The 13,885-nt window shown below is 45.1% G+C and overlaps 1 protein-coding gene across 1 annotated transcript in view; it reads right to left on the bottom strand.

The window, feature by feature from the left end:
- Positions 1-13,885, bottom strand: part of CSMD3 (CUB and Sushi multiple domains 3) — an 819,154-nt gene that overhangs the window by 576,208 nt on the left and 229,061 nt on the right. Inside the window, exon 7 of the mRNA XM_084851442.1 lies at positions 5,711-5,798. Within this exon, the coding sequence (XP_084707568.1) occupies positions 5,711-5,798 (88 nt within the window). The remainder of the gene's footprint in view (positions 1-5,710; positions 5,799-13,885) is intronic.

The raw sequence follows: 13,885 nt of genomic DNA, 5'->3' as shown, positions 1-13,885 counted from the left end.
ATGAGATTAAGAAGAGGTGGAAAGAATACACAGAAGAACTATACAGGAAAGATCTTAATGTCCCTGATAGCCATGATAGTGCGGTCACTGAACTTGAGCTGGACATCCTTGAGAGTGAAGTCAAGTGGGCCTTAGGAAGCATTGCTAACAACAAAGCTAGCGGAGATGACAGTCTTCCAGCTGAGCTATTTAAAATCCTAAAAGATGATGCTGTTAAAGTGCTGCACTCAATATACCAACAAATTTGGAACACTCAACAGTGGCCACAAGACTGGAAAAGGTCAGTTTACATTCCAATTCCAAAGAAGGGCAAGGCCAAAGAATGTTCAAACTACCGCACAATTGCACTCATTTCACATGCCAGCAAGGTTATGCTCAAAATCCTACAAGCTAGGCTTCAGCAGCATGTGAATCGAGAACTACCGGAAGTACAAGCTGGGTTTTGAAGAGGCAGAGGAACTAGAGATCAAATCACCAACATTCTCTGGATCATGGAGAAAGCAAGAGAATTCCAGAAAAATGTCTATTTCTGCTTCATTGACTACGCTAAAGCCTTTGGTTGTGTGTAGGGATGTACGAAAGTCACTTACCTTTGCAGATTATGTTGATGGTGGGGGGGAGGCGTTCCGTCCCTCCCCCCGGAATCCTCGACAGGGGGGAGGCTCTCCGTTCCTCCCCCCTGGAATCCTCCGCGGCTGGCTGTGCTCCGCGGCAGCTCTGCGGAGCAGCCAGCCAGGCCCAGCCAGGCCAGAGCCTTCCGCAGCCGGATTTCCGGCAGCGGAGGGCTCTGTGAAAAAAAAAAAATCACGTAGGCAAATGGCGGCGGCTACGGCCGCCGCCATTTGCGTTCCTTATTTTTGCTGTCTTAATCTATGTAAATATTTACGTAGAATAAGATGTTGAAAATAAGGGGAATGCAAATAGCGTTCCCCTTATTTTCGCCATAGTCTACATAAATGTTTACGTAGACTACACTTGTCAAAATAAGGAACGCAAATGGCAGTGCCCATGGGCGCCACCATTTGCGTACGCGCGGGTTTGTTTTTTTTTTTTCACTCAGCCATGATAGGCTACGTAAACATTTACGTAGCCTATCACGGCTGACTGCAGGGACGCAAATGGCGGCGGCTACGGCCGCCGCCATTCACATCCCGGCAGGACAGAAGGATTCGCGGCCGGAGGGACGGGGCACCTCCCCCCCGGCCAGAATTTTGGCAGGGAGGGATGGGGCGCCTCCCCCCCGGCCAGAATTTCGGCAGGGAGGGATGGGGCGCCTCCCCCCCAGCCAGAAGTTCAGGGGGAGGGACGGAGCGCCTCCCCCCCACCGCGATTCAAGCTTTGGGATCAGGTAAGGGACTTTTGTACATCCCGAGTTGCTCTGTATGTCAAAGAGGGCATAGTGTCAAGCAGACTAGAACACCTAAAAGAGGAAGACTGTTCCGCAGAAGCACTGTGGATGATAATACCGGCCTCCCAAAATAATTCAGTACTAGAAATGTGCTACTGTCCAGAAGGCCCTGCGTGATCTTGAGATGGAAAATGAAATCAGGGAGGCCTCCAAAAGACAAAGTGTTTTAATAATGAGTGACTTCAATTACCCCCAGATTGACTGGATAAATGCATGTTCCATTCATGGCAAAGAGGTTACATTTCTTGATGCTTTAAACAACTGTGCCCTAGAACAGTTGGTTACGGAACCAACCAGAGTGGAGGTGACCCTGGATTTAATCCTAAATTATGTGGCCCAAGACTGAGTATGAGATATAAATGTTGTTGAACCAACTGGGAACAGTGATGGCAGTGCTATCAGATTTAATATATTTAAGTGGAAATTGACCAGGAAGTCTAACACCGTCACATTTAGGGATGTCGTGGGTGTCCAACTGGGTCCGGGACTCTGTTGCCCCCCCCGTGACTCCCAGACTGCACCCTCTGAGATGCTGTCCTTGTTTGCCCCCTGCTCGTGCCCCACTCGCATCCTCCAGGAATCACTGCGATCCCATCCAGTGAGCACCCACCATATTCCCACCCTTGTTGTGTGCACAAAAACAAAGTTTAAAAAATGTGCATATTTAAGTATGCACAGTTTGGGGCCAGGAAAGCGTAATGTACACAATATTATAGGTATAATGCCTCTAATACTGCACATATTAAGCTTTTCTTGCCTGCAAACTGTGCATATTTAAATATGCACTTTTTTTTACTTCCTTTTTGTGCAAACAACAAAGGCAGGAAAATGGCGGGAGCTCACCAGATGGGATCGCGGTGAGTCCAGGCAACTCACCAAGCTCGTGGGCAGCCTGTGTGCAGGTCCAGGTGTGTGTGTGTGTGTGTGTGTGTGTGTGCGCGCAAGTGGGGGCCGCCCTTCTGCAGGTGCCTGGAGAACCCGAGCTGGGATGGGTTCTCACATCCCTAGTCACATCTGACTTCAAAAGAGGAAACTTATCTAAAATGAGGAAACTGGTGAAAAGAATGTTGAAAGGGGGAGTCAAGAGGGTTAAATCCCTTCAAAATCCTTGGTTTTTACTTAATTTATTAAGATTACTTAATACCACAATAATAGAAACTCAGCTAAAATGTATACCACAGGTTAGGAAAGGTAGCACCAAGTCCAAGAGATCACCAGCATGGTTAACGAACAGTGTCAAGGAAGCTATTAGAGAAAAGGGGCTTCCTTCAGATAATGAAAGTCTTGCCCAAATGAGGAAAACAAAAGGGAGTACAAGCTTTCACAAAGGAGATGCAAGTAGACAATATGAGATGATAAAAAAAGCATTTTGAGGAGCATATCACTACAAACTTCAAAGCCAACAATAAAGAATTCTTTAAATATATCAGAAGCAGGAAATCAACTAGGGAGGCAGTTGGGCCACTGGAGTAGGGATTGACGGATTCACCTCTATCCGAGGCACCAGCCGCTTGCCAAGCTGCCGCCTCTGCCCATGCCCGCTTGTTGCATTGCGCAAGCCCATAGATGTCGGGATGTACGAAAGTCACTTACCTTTTCGAGGGGGTGATTTATGGGGGGGGGGAGGTGCTCCGCACCTCCCCCCAAAATCCTGATCCAGCCGGCTCCGCTCCTCAGAGATTCCATGGGGCTGCTGGCCGGGGCCACCTGCAGCCGGACATCCGGCCGCTGGGCAGCCTTCCGGGAGAAAAAACCATGTACACAAATGGTGGTGGCTACGGCGGCCGCCATTTGTGTTCCCTTTTTTTCACTGTTTTAGCCTATGTAAATAATTACGTAAGCTATTATAGCGAAAAAAAGGGGAACGCAAATAACACCCACTACGCTATTTGCATTCCCCTTTTTTCGCCGTAATAGCTTACGTAAATATTTACGTAGGCTAAAACAGCAAAAAAAGGTAACACAAATGGTGGCCACCGTAGCCACCACCATTTGTGTACACGGAGGGTTTTTTGCTTGCCGTAATAGGCTACGTAAGTATTTACGTAGCCTATCACGGCAAAGGCAGGTATGCAAATGGCGTGGTGGCCGCCATTTGAGTTCACAGCAGCTGGCCGAAAGATGAGCTGCCGATGCCGCTGCTGGAGCCACCGCCACCGCCACCGGAACATCCGCCCCAGGTAAGCTTTCATCCTGGGGGGGATTCCGTGGGGGCGCGGGGGGGGAGGCTGTTCCACCACGGGTTTCAGGGGGCCGAATGCCAGTGCATTCGGCCTCACTGAAATCCATGGCGGAATTCTCCGCCATTCCTACATAGATGGCTCGTGAGTGACCTGCAAGCACTGTGAGGCCGCCAACTCCTTCCCTGGGCCACCGTTGTTACACAAAATGGCATCTCAGATCTTTCCAGAAAACTAATGTTGTGTAGATTGCAACCGTAAAAGCCTCTATGCATCATTACAGGTGGAAATGGAGGTGGCTGAACCCCATTCATGGACTGAAAGTACCACGCAGTCCACGAATGGGAGTCCGGGCAGAAGATATAGGGCAAATACCTGTGCCTGAATTGGTGTTTTCAGGAAGGGAGTCTGAGAAACTGAGGCAAATACAGATGGCAAAATATGAAGTTCTCAACCTTATTGACAAATTGAAAGTACATAAATCACCAGGCCCAGATGGTATCAATCCTAGAGCTCTAAAAAAACTCAAATATGAAATTGCTGATCTTCTAACCCAAATATGCAACTCGTCCCTAAAATCAGCCTCTATACCAGAGAACTGGAAGATGGCCAATGTGACACCCATTTTTAAAAAGGGATCCAGGGGGGATACAGAGAATGACAGGCCAGTTAGCTTAACATCTTTTCCGGGTAAATTGGTTGAAAGCATTATTAAAGATAAAATTTGTAAGCATATAGAAGGACAAGCCCTGCTGAAAAAGAATCAACATGGCTTCTGCAAAGTTATGTCCTGTCTCACTAACCTTTTAGAGTTCTTTGAGAATGTCAGTAAACATGTAGATTGGCAGTGATATGGTAGACATTGTTTATTTGGACTTCCAAAAGGCTTTTGACTAAGTTCCTCACCAAAAACTCCTGAGCAAACTTAGCAGTCATGGAAGAAGTCTTTATACATTTTGTTCTTGAAAAATCTGTGCTAATAGCAGATATACATGTATTTTTAAACTACATTCCTGTGATGTGGGGATTAACAGATGGCTATCAAAAGTGGATACTGAGAGCCTTTACAGTTGCAAAAAGACTTATAATTCAAGTTTGGAAGGAAAAACACTCACCATCTATCACTCAATGGACTGACAAACTTACAGCTCTTGCTACATTTGAGCCTATCTCCTACAACCATCAAAGTCATATAGATGCTTATTTAGACATATGGACTGCTGATATATATATATATATACATACATACATACACACACAATGTGTATGTATATGTCTGTGTGTGTGTATGTATGTGTGTGTGTGTGTGTATGTATGTATGTATATATATGTATGTATGTGTGTGTGTGTGTGTGTATATATATATATATATATATATATATATGCTAATCCTTTTTTTTCCCCCTTGTGTTTTCTTTTCTTTCCCCATATAGATAATAATCATTTTATATTGATATGCTTCAGGAGAGGAGAGTTTAAGATTTGCCCCCACTCATTTTCATTCCAAACTCCCCTCCCTTTGGGGGAGGGTTTTAACTCTTCGGGAGGATTAAAAAAGAAAAAAAAGCACTTCCATTGGTTCCATTAATTAGGAGAATGTTTAGTTTTGCCCTCAGTTTTAATAAAAGCTGTATTTTTAACTCTGAGGTTGCTATGAATATTGTTTTCTGTTGCTGTAACTATGCTGGGGAGGGGGGTTGGTCTGGTATTTTAGGGTTTTTAAATACCCACCAAACTTTATCTTATTGGGTGGCATACAAATGTTATTATATAAACAAATAAATACATCCTAGTCACGTGCTACATTATCAAGCTGAAAATTGTGTTCCCATGGCAGATTTAAATTGTCTGTTTCTTAATACTGGAATGCCATGTAAAATAAATATATTGAAATGGGTTCCCAGCTAGTTAAACATCTCAATGCAATTCATTCAATACTAGTAAATTCTATGTAAATTAGATTTTTTATTAGTTCTGGCAGTGTGTGGCTGACAGTGTGCAGCTAGCTATGCAAAGCAAATGTAGTGACTGCTGGGTATTAGTACAAACATGTATCAGATACATTTTAAAAGCAACACTCCAAGAATATGTGTTGTTTTCTTCCCATAACTGCAAATGTTACCTAAAGTCTGAGCCTATCCGTTTTCCATTCTCAGGTTCTCCAGGATCTGGACACAAATTGGATGCCTGTTTAATACCTCCTTCATTTACTGCAAAAGAAAAACAGAATAAGTTTTTAAAGATTCACATATTTTTTTTCTCCATATCTAGAATTTACCTGAAAACTTCAAACAGCTAATAGACAGTGCAGCTGAAGATGAATAAAGGTTTGTGGGAGCTTTTTTTCCATTTATACCTTATTATTATGAACCAGGACCCAACAACTTGGAGACCACCAATATAAATACAATCCTGTTGTAAGCAAACTCCAGATTCCTTCTGGTTATCAGATATTTTTTTAAGACTATTTGCTTTGAAACAGAGCCCAAATGCATATTTTTCTCTGTTATTCTTTTGCAAATTGAAAGTCTAAAGGCACAAGACATTAATTACTTTAATATTTATAGCAATTCTTTGGAAATCCTGAAACAGGTGACAAACATCATTTCTATCTATATCTAGAATATGTGTTGCCAGAACTTAAATAACAGAAAGAGAAAATTAAACGTTAAGTACTCCTGAACCATTATAATGTACCCCAAATATCCTGGATCAGCTTTCCCCAATCTGGTGCCCCCCAGAGGCTTTGGACTACAATTCCTATCACCCCCAGTCAGCATACCCAGATGACTGGGTGATGGGAATTGTAGTGCAAAGCATCTGGAGGGCATCAGGCTATCCTAGATACTGATTTAAGGATCACAAGAAGGGCCAAGGTTTGTTAAAAAAAATCAAAAATCCTGAGAATAAACATCATACTCCTAGATCCACCAACTCTTGTTAAACGGTTTAGAAAAAAATGCATTTTGCTTTATGTTCACCAGGGACAACCTACAAAGCCTTCATGTATGCAGAGTTGCTGCCCACAGTGGGTAGGGAGTCCTGTAACCTCCAAATCTGTTCAGCTTCAGGGATGCAGCTTATCAGTGTCAGTGCCATGCTGTAGGTAGGACCTTTCAAGGAATGCAGGCAGGCTTAGTGAACTTTGATAATGTACAACCTGACTATCAAATATTTTCCAGAAGAAATGCTACATGGAAGTATTTGGTTTGTGTATCACAAAGCTATTATTCTGCAATACCAACAAAAAAAGGAAAATCTAGATTACTGATAGAGTTTGCAGGATAAATGCATATTCTGAGGTTTCCATACCTGTTCACCTGGACATAATCTGAACCTATTGTTATTAAATTTATCTGACCAGTTGGCACATTTGAAGAATCATGACACTTAGTTGTATCTTAAGGTGGTAAGAATTCAGAGTATTGGTCTATTAGAGGAAACAAATATTCAGACCAGTGCTGGCTCCAGGTTTCTGAGTGCCCTTGGGCAAGACACCCTCACCCCACTCCTCAGTGAGTCTGCCTTCTCACCACCATTGTCACCAACTGCTATTGCTCTGCATCTTCTCTCTCATTTTAGCTACCACTTGCTTGCTTGATGGGTAGAGAGCCAGTGAGCAAGTACACAGTGGCATCTACTTCTCCTTCTTCTCACCATCACTGTTATCTGAGCCAGAGTGAGAGGCAGGTGAATAAGCAGGTTGCAACGGGGAAGAGGAGGAGCAACTCCAGCGGGCTTTTGTCAGTGGGGCCCTGGGATGTGAGGTGCCCAACCATGCAAACAGGACACTGGTCCTGTCAAATTCCTTCACAGGGTCTAGTTTTCACAGCCTCCACATTTTTAATCCTAAACTTTAATAGCCCCCCCCCACCCCGCGAAATGGGCCTGGAACGGATCACCTACCTGCAGCCGTCCGCGCTGACTTGCGAATGGCAAGCCGCCATTTGTTACTTCCATGTAGCCGTGATAGGCTACATAAATACTTACATGGCCTATCACAGTTAATGCAGGGATGCCATTTGCGTCCCTGCAGAAGACATGATAGGCTACTTAAGTATTTACGTAGCCTATCATGGCTTAACTAAGGGAACACAAATGGAGGGGGCTGCGGCGGCCACCATTTGTGTTCCTTTTTTTTCCCCGTAATAGCCTATGTAATTATTTACGTAGGCAAAAATGGCCAAAAAAAAGGGGAACGCAAATGGCGGCTGCCATAGCTGCCGCCATGTGCATCCGCTGTTTTTTTTTGGGGGGGGGGTGCTGTGATACACTACGTTAGGGATGTACGAAAGGTACTTACCTTTTGCGGATTATGCTGATGGTGTGGGGGGGGGAGGCATTCCGTCCCTCCCCCCGGAATCCTGGCTGGGGGGGAGGCGCTCCGTTCCTCCCCCCCCGGAATTCTGGCCAGTCGGCTGTGCTCCGCAACGATTCTGTGGAGCCACTGGCCGGCTCCACCAGCAGCCGGACATCCAGCCGCTGGCTAGCAGGGACGCAAATGGAGGCGGCCGTAGCCGCCACCATTTGCATCCCTGCAGTCAGCCATGAAAGGCTACGTAAATGTTTACGTAGCCTATCACGGCTGATTAAAAAACAAAACAAATTTGCGTTCCTTATTTTGGCACGTCTTAGTCTACGTAATGGCAGAGGATGAGATGGCTAGATAGCATCACCGATGCAATGAATATGAACTTGAGCATGCTCCGGGAGAGAGCAGAGGACAGGAAGGCCTGGCGTGGTCCATGGGGTCAGGAAGAGTCGGACACGACTGAACGACTGAACAACAAAGTCTACGTAAACATTTACATAGACTAAGACGGCGAAAATAAGGGGAACGCAAATAGCGTAGGGTCTACATTATTTGCGTTCCCCTTACTTTCGCCGTCTTAGTCTATGTAAATGTTTACGTAGACTAAGATGTGCCAAAATAAGGAACGCAAATGGCGGTGCCTATGGGCGCCGCCATTTGCGTACGCGCGTTTTGTTTTTTTTAGTCAGCCGTGATAGGCTACGTAAACATTTATGTAGCCTATCATGGTGTTTTTTTTAAAATCTAGCCGTAATAGGCTATGTAAACCTTTACGTAGCCTATCATGTTTTTTTGTTTTTGTTTTTTTTTAAACCGGGAAATGGCGGCAGCGGCACCCAGTCACAAGACCCGCCGCCACAGCCGCCGCCGCTGAACCACCGCTGCAGCCGCCGCTGGAGCCACCGCCGCCAGGAAGATCGGCCCCAGGTAAGTCTCATCCCGGGGGGGGGGCGTGATGACTGTTCTGCCACCAATTTTGGGGGGCTGAATGCGCTGGCATTCAGCCTCCCCGAGATCCATGGCGGAATTCTCTGACATCCCTAGGCTACATAAATATTTACGTAGCCTATCACGGCAAAATACAGGAACGCAAATGGCAGTGGCTACGGTAGCTGCCATTTGCATCCCTGCAGGCTGCCCACCGGCCGGATGTCCAGCTGCGGGCAGCCCTGGCTGGCAGCTCTGCGGAATCTCTGTGGAGCAGAGCTGGCTGGAGAGAATTTCGGGAGGAGAGAGGGAGCACCTCCCCCCCACCGCGAATGTCACCATTCGTAAAGGTAAGTGACTTTCGTACATCCCTACAAAAATCACACAGCCTTACCAGAGCTTTGTCTTCTGGAATTTTCGCGGGTTTAACAATCAGTAAAATACCCCCCCCCCTTTTACCGGGTTCTTCTGATATATTTCATTGATACTACCGGCAGATGGCACAGATTTATCGTGTGATTTAGCTTCATTTCTGCATTTTCGGTGACTTTTAAAATGGCGGATTATCCCCTGAAAACAACACGAGAGGCATTGGAGGTTGATGGTCTCATGAAAAGGACCTGTGAACTTCCATGAGTGAACAATCATGAGTGCACAATAAAGGCCTCATGTAGAGATGCTCAGTTTCCAGTATGTTTAAACTAGGAAACTGTGCTTTAACCTCTTGAACTGCAAAGCATGTTTGATCCTGGTTTGCAAGATAGGACTGCATTCAGAGTTTAAACCATAATGTCCTGGTTTATGGGACATAACAGAAAACTGTGGTTTAACAAATGCCAGAAGTATCATATTAAGGCAGTCTTCCCTAATCTGGTGCCCTCCAAATATTTTAGACTACAACTCCAGCATTCCTGTTGTTCAGTCGTTAAGACGTGTCCGACTCTTCGTGACCCCATGGACCATAGCAAGTCAGGCCTTCCTGTCCTCCACTCTATCCCGGAGTGTGCTCAAGTTCATATTCATTGCACCGGTGATGCTATCTAGCCATCTCATCCTCTGCCGTCCCCTTCTCCTTTTGCCTTCAATCTTTCCCAGCATCAGGGTCTTTTCCAGGGAGTTTTCTCTTCGCATTTGGTGGCCAAAATATTTGAGCTTCACCTTCAGTATCTGTCCTTCCAATAAGCAGTCAGGGTTGATTTCCTTTAGGATTGACTGATTTGACCTCCTTGCAATCCAGGGGAATCATAAGAGTCTTCTCCAGCTTCACAGTTCGAAAGCATCAATTCTTCGGTGCTCAGCCTTCCTTATAGTCCAGCTCTCACAGCCATACATTACTACTGGGAAAACCATATCTTTGATTATGCAGACCTTTGTCGGAAAGGTGATGTCTTTGCTTCTTACTATGCTGTCTAGGTCTGCCATAGCTTTCCTCCCAAGGAGCAAGCGTCTTTTAATTCCATGGCTACGGTCACCGTCTGAGGTGATCATGGAGCCCAAGAAGATAAAATCTGTCACTGCTTCCATTTCTTCCCCTTCTATATGCCAGGAAGTGATGGGGCCAGATGCCATGATCTTCGTTTTTTTAATGTTGAGTTTCAAACCAGCTTTTGCACTCTCCTCTTTCACCCTCAACAAGAGGCTCTTGAGATCCTCTTCGCTTTCTGCCATTAGGGTGGTATTGTCTGCATATCTAAGGTTGTTGATAATTCTCCCAGCAATCTTAATTCTGACCTGTGATTCATCCAACCCGGCGTTTCTCATGATGTACTCTGCATATAAGTTAAATAAGCAGGGTGACAATATGCAGCCTTGTCGTACTCCTTTCCCAATTTTGAACCAATCGGTTGTTCCATGTCCGGTTCTTACTATTGCTTCTTGACCCTCGTAAAGGTTTCTCAGGAGACAGGTAAGGTGGTCTGGTACTCCCATCTCTTTAAGAATTTCCCACAGTTTGTTGGGATCCATACAATCAAAGGCTTTAGCGTAGTCAATGAAGCAGAAATAGATGTTTTTTCTGGAATTCTCTTGCTTTCTCCATGATCCAGCAAATGTTGTCGATTTGATCTCTAGTTCCTTTGCCTCTTCGAAACCCCGCTTGTACTTCTGGTAGTTCTCAGTTCACATGCTGCTGAAGCCTAGCTTGTAGGATTTTGAGCATAACCTTGCTGGTATGTGAAATGAGCGCAATTGTACGGTAGTTTGAACACTCTTTTGTGTTGTCCTTCTTTGGAATTGGAATGTAAACTGACCTTTTCCAGTCTTGTGGCCACTGTTGAGTGTTTCAAATTTGTTGGCATATTGAGTGCAGCACTTCAACAGCATCATCTTTTAGGATTTTAAATAGCTCAGCTGGAAGACTGTCATCTCCACTAGCTTTGTTGTTACTAATGCTTCCTAAGGCCCACTTGACTTCACTCTCGAGGATGTCCAGCTCAAGTTCAGTGACCACACTATCATGGCTATCAGGGACATTAAGATCTTTCCTGTATAGTTCTTCTGTGTATTCATTCCACCTCTTCTTAATCTCATCTGCTCCTGTTAGGTCCCTGTTTTCTTTGTCCTTTATCATGCCCATCTTTGCACAAAATGTTCCCTTGAGATCTCCGATTTTCTTGAAAAGATCTCTAGTCTTTCCCATTCTATTGTTTTCCTCGATTTCTTTGCATTGTTCATTTAAGAAGACCTTCTTGTCTCTCCTTGCTATTCTCTGAAACTCTGCATTCAGTTGGATATATCTTCCCCTTTCTCCCTTGCTTTTCGCTTCCCTTCTTTCCTCAGCTATTTGTAATGCCTCATCAGATCAGACAGCCACTTTGCTTTCTTGCATTTCTTTTTCTTTGGGATGGATTGAGTTGCTGCCTCCTGAACAATGTTACAGACCTCTGTCCATAGCTCCTCAGGCACTCTGTCTATCAGGTCTAATCCCTGAAATCTATTCCTCACCTCCACTGTATATTCATAAGAGATATGATTTAGGTCATACCTGAATGATTTAGTGGTTTTCCCTACGTTCTTCAGTTTACACCGAAATTTTGCAACAAGAAGCTCATGATCTGAGCCACAGTCAGCTCCTGGTCTTGTTTTGACTGACTGTATAGAGCTTCCCCATCGTTGGCTGCAAAGGACATAATCAATCTGATTTCGATATTGACCATCTGGTGATGTCCATGTGTAGAGTCACCTCTTGTGCTGCTGGAAAAGCGTGTTTGCTATGATCAGCATGTTCTCTTGGCAAAACTCTATTAGCCTTTGTCCTGCTTCATTTTGTACACCAAGGCCATGCGTGCCTGTTATCCCGGTGATTTCTTGACTTCCTACTTTAGCATTCCAATCCCCTATGATGAAAAGGACATCTTTTTTTGGTGTTAGTTCTAGAAGGTGTTGTACGTCTTCATAGAACTGATCAACCTCAGCTTCTTCAGCCTCAGTGGTTGGGGCATAGACTTGAATTACTGTGATGTTGAATGGTTTGCCTTGGAGTTGTACTGAGATCATTCTGTCGTTTTTGAGATTGTATCCCAGTACTGCTTTTCCCACCCTTTTGTTGACTATGAGTGCTACTCCATTTCTTCTAAGGGATTCTTGCCCACGGTAGTAGATATGATGGTCACCTGAATTAAATTCACCCATGCTTGTCCATTTTAGTTCGCTGATTCCCAAGATGTGATGATCTCACCATCCCATGTTTGACCACCTCCAGTTTACCTTGATTCATTGATCTTACATTCCAGGTTCCTAAACAATATTTTTCTTTACAGCATCAGATTTTCTTTTCACCACCAGATACATCCACAGCTGAGTGTCCTTTCGGCTTTGGCCCAGCCGCTTCACTCTTCCTGGCGCTACTTGGAAATTCCCTCTGCTCTTCCCCAGTAGTATATTGGATACTTTCCGACCTGAGGGGCTCATCTTCCGGCATCATACCTTTTAGCCTTGTGATACGTTCCATGGGGGCTTCTTGGCAAGAATACTGGAGTGGGTTGCCAAGTGATGTCAGAGAATTTCGCCACGAATCTCGGGGATGCTGAATGCCAGCGCATTCGGCCCCCCGAAATCGGTGGTGAAACGGTCTGCCCCCCCGCCCCCCCCCGGGACGGGACTTACCTTGTGCGAATCTCCCTGGCGGCGGCGGCTCCGGCGGCGGTTCGGCAGCGGTTCGGCGGCGGTGGCGGCCGGTCTTCCGACTGGCTGCCGCTGCCGCCAGTTCCAAGTTAAAAAAAAAACAAACGTGATAGGCTACGTAAAGATTTACGTAGCCTATCACGGCTAGATTTTAAAAAAATACCGTGATAGGCTACGTAAATGTTTACGTAGCCTATCACGGCTGAGTTAAAAAAAAAAAAAACACGTGTGTATGCAAATGGCGGCGCCCATGGGTGACACCATTTGCGTTCCTTATTTTGGCACGTCTAGTCTACGTAAACATTTATGTAGACTATGGCAAAAATAAGGGGAACGCTATTTGTGCCGCCATTTGCGTACGCGCGGTTGGTTTTTTTTTTTAACTCAGCCGTGATAGGCTACATAAACATTTACATACTGGAGACTGGAAACAAAGCCCTATGAAGAGAGACTGAAAGAATTGGGCATGTTTAGCCTTGAGAAGAGAAGACTGAGGGGAGATATGATAGCGCTCTTCAAGTACTTGAAAGGTTGTCCCAGAGAGGAAGGCCAGGATCTCTTCTCTATCATCCCAGAATGCAGGACATGGAATAATGGGCTCAAGTGACAGGAAGCCAGATTCCAGCTGAACATCAGGAAAAACTTCCTGACTGTTAGCACAATATGACAATGGAACCAATTACCTAGGGAGGTAGTGGGCTCTCCCACACTGGAGGCGTTCAAGATGAGGCTGGACAGCCATCTGTCAGGGATGCTTTGACTTGGATTCCTGCATTGAGCAGTGGGTTGGACTTGATGGCCTTGTAGGGCCCTTCCATCCCTTCTATTCTATGGTTCTATGATTCTATGATTCATAGCTATGACACTTGCCTGAGGAAAATAAGTTATCTGTCATCTACAGTGCAACCCAAAACATGTTTACTCAGAAGTAGTGCT

The sequence above is a fragment of the Heloderma suspectum genome, chromosome 4 (assembly GCF_057233095.1).
Source record: "Heloderma suspectum isolate Gila_16-S chromosome 4, 16-S_ref, whole genome shotgun sequence".
Taxonomy (NCBI): Eukaryota; Metazoa; Chordata; class Lepidosauria; order Squamata; family Helodermatidae; genus Heloderma; species Heloderma suspectum.
The sequence above is the reverse complement of the archived record's forward strand: the minus strand, read 5'-3'. Positions and strand labels throughout refer to the sequence as shown.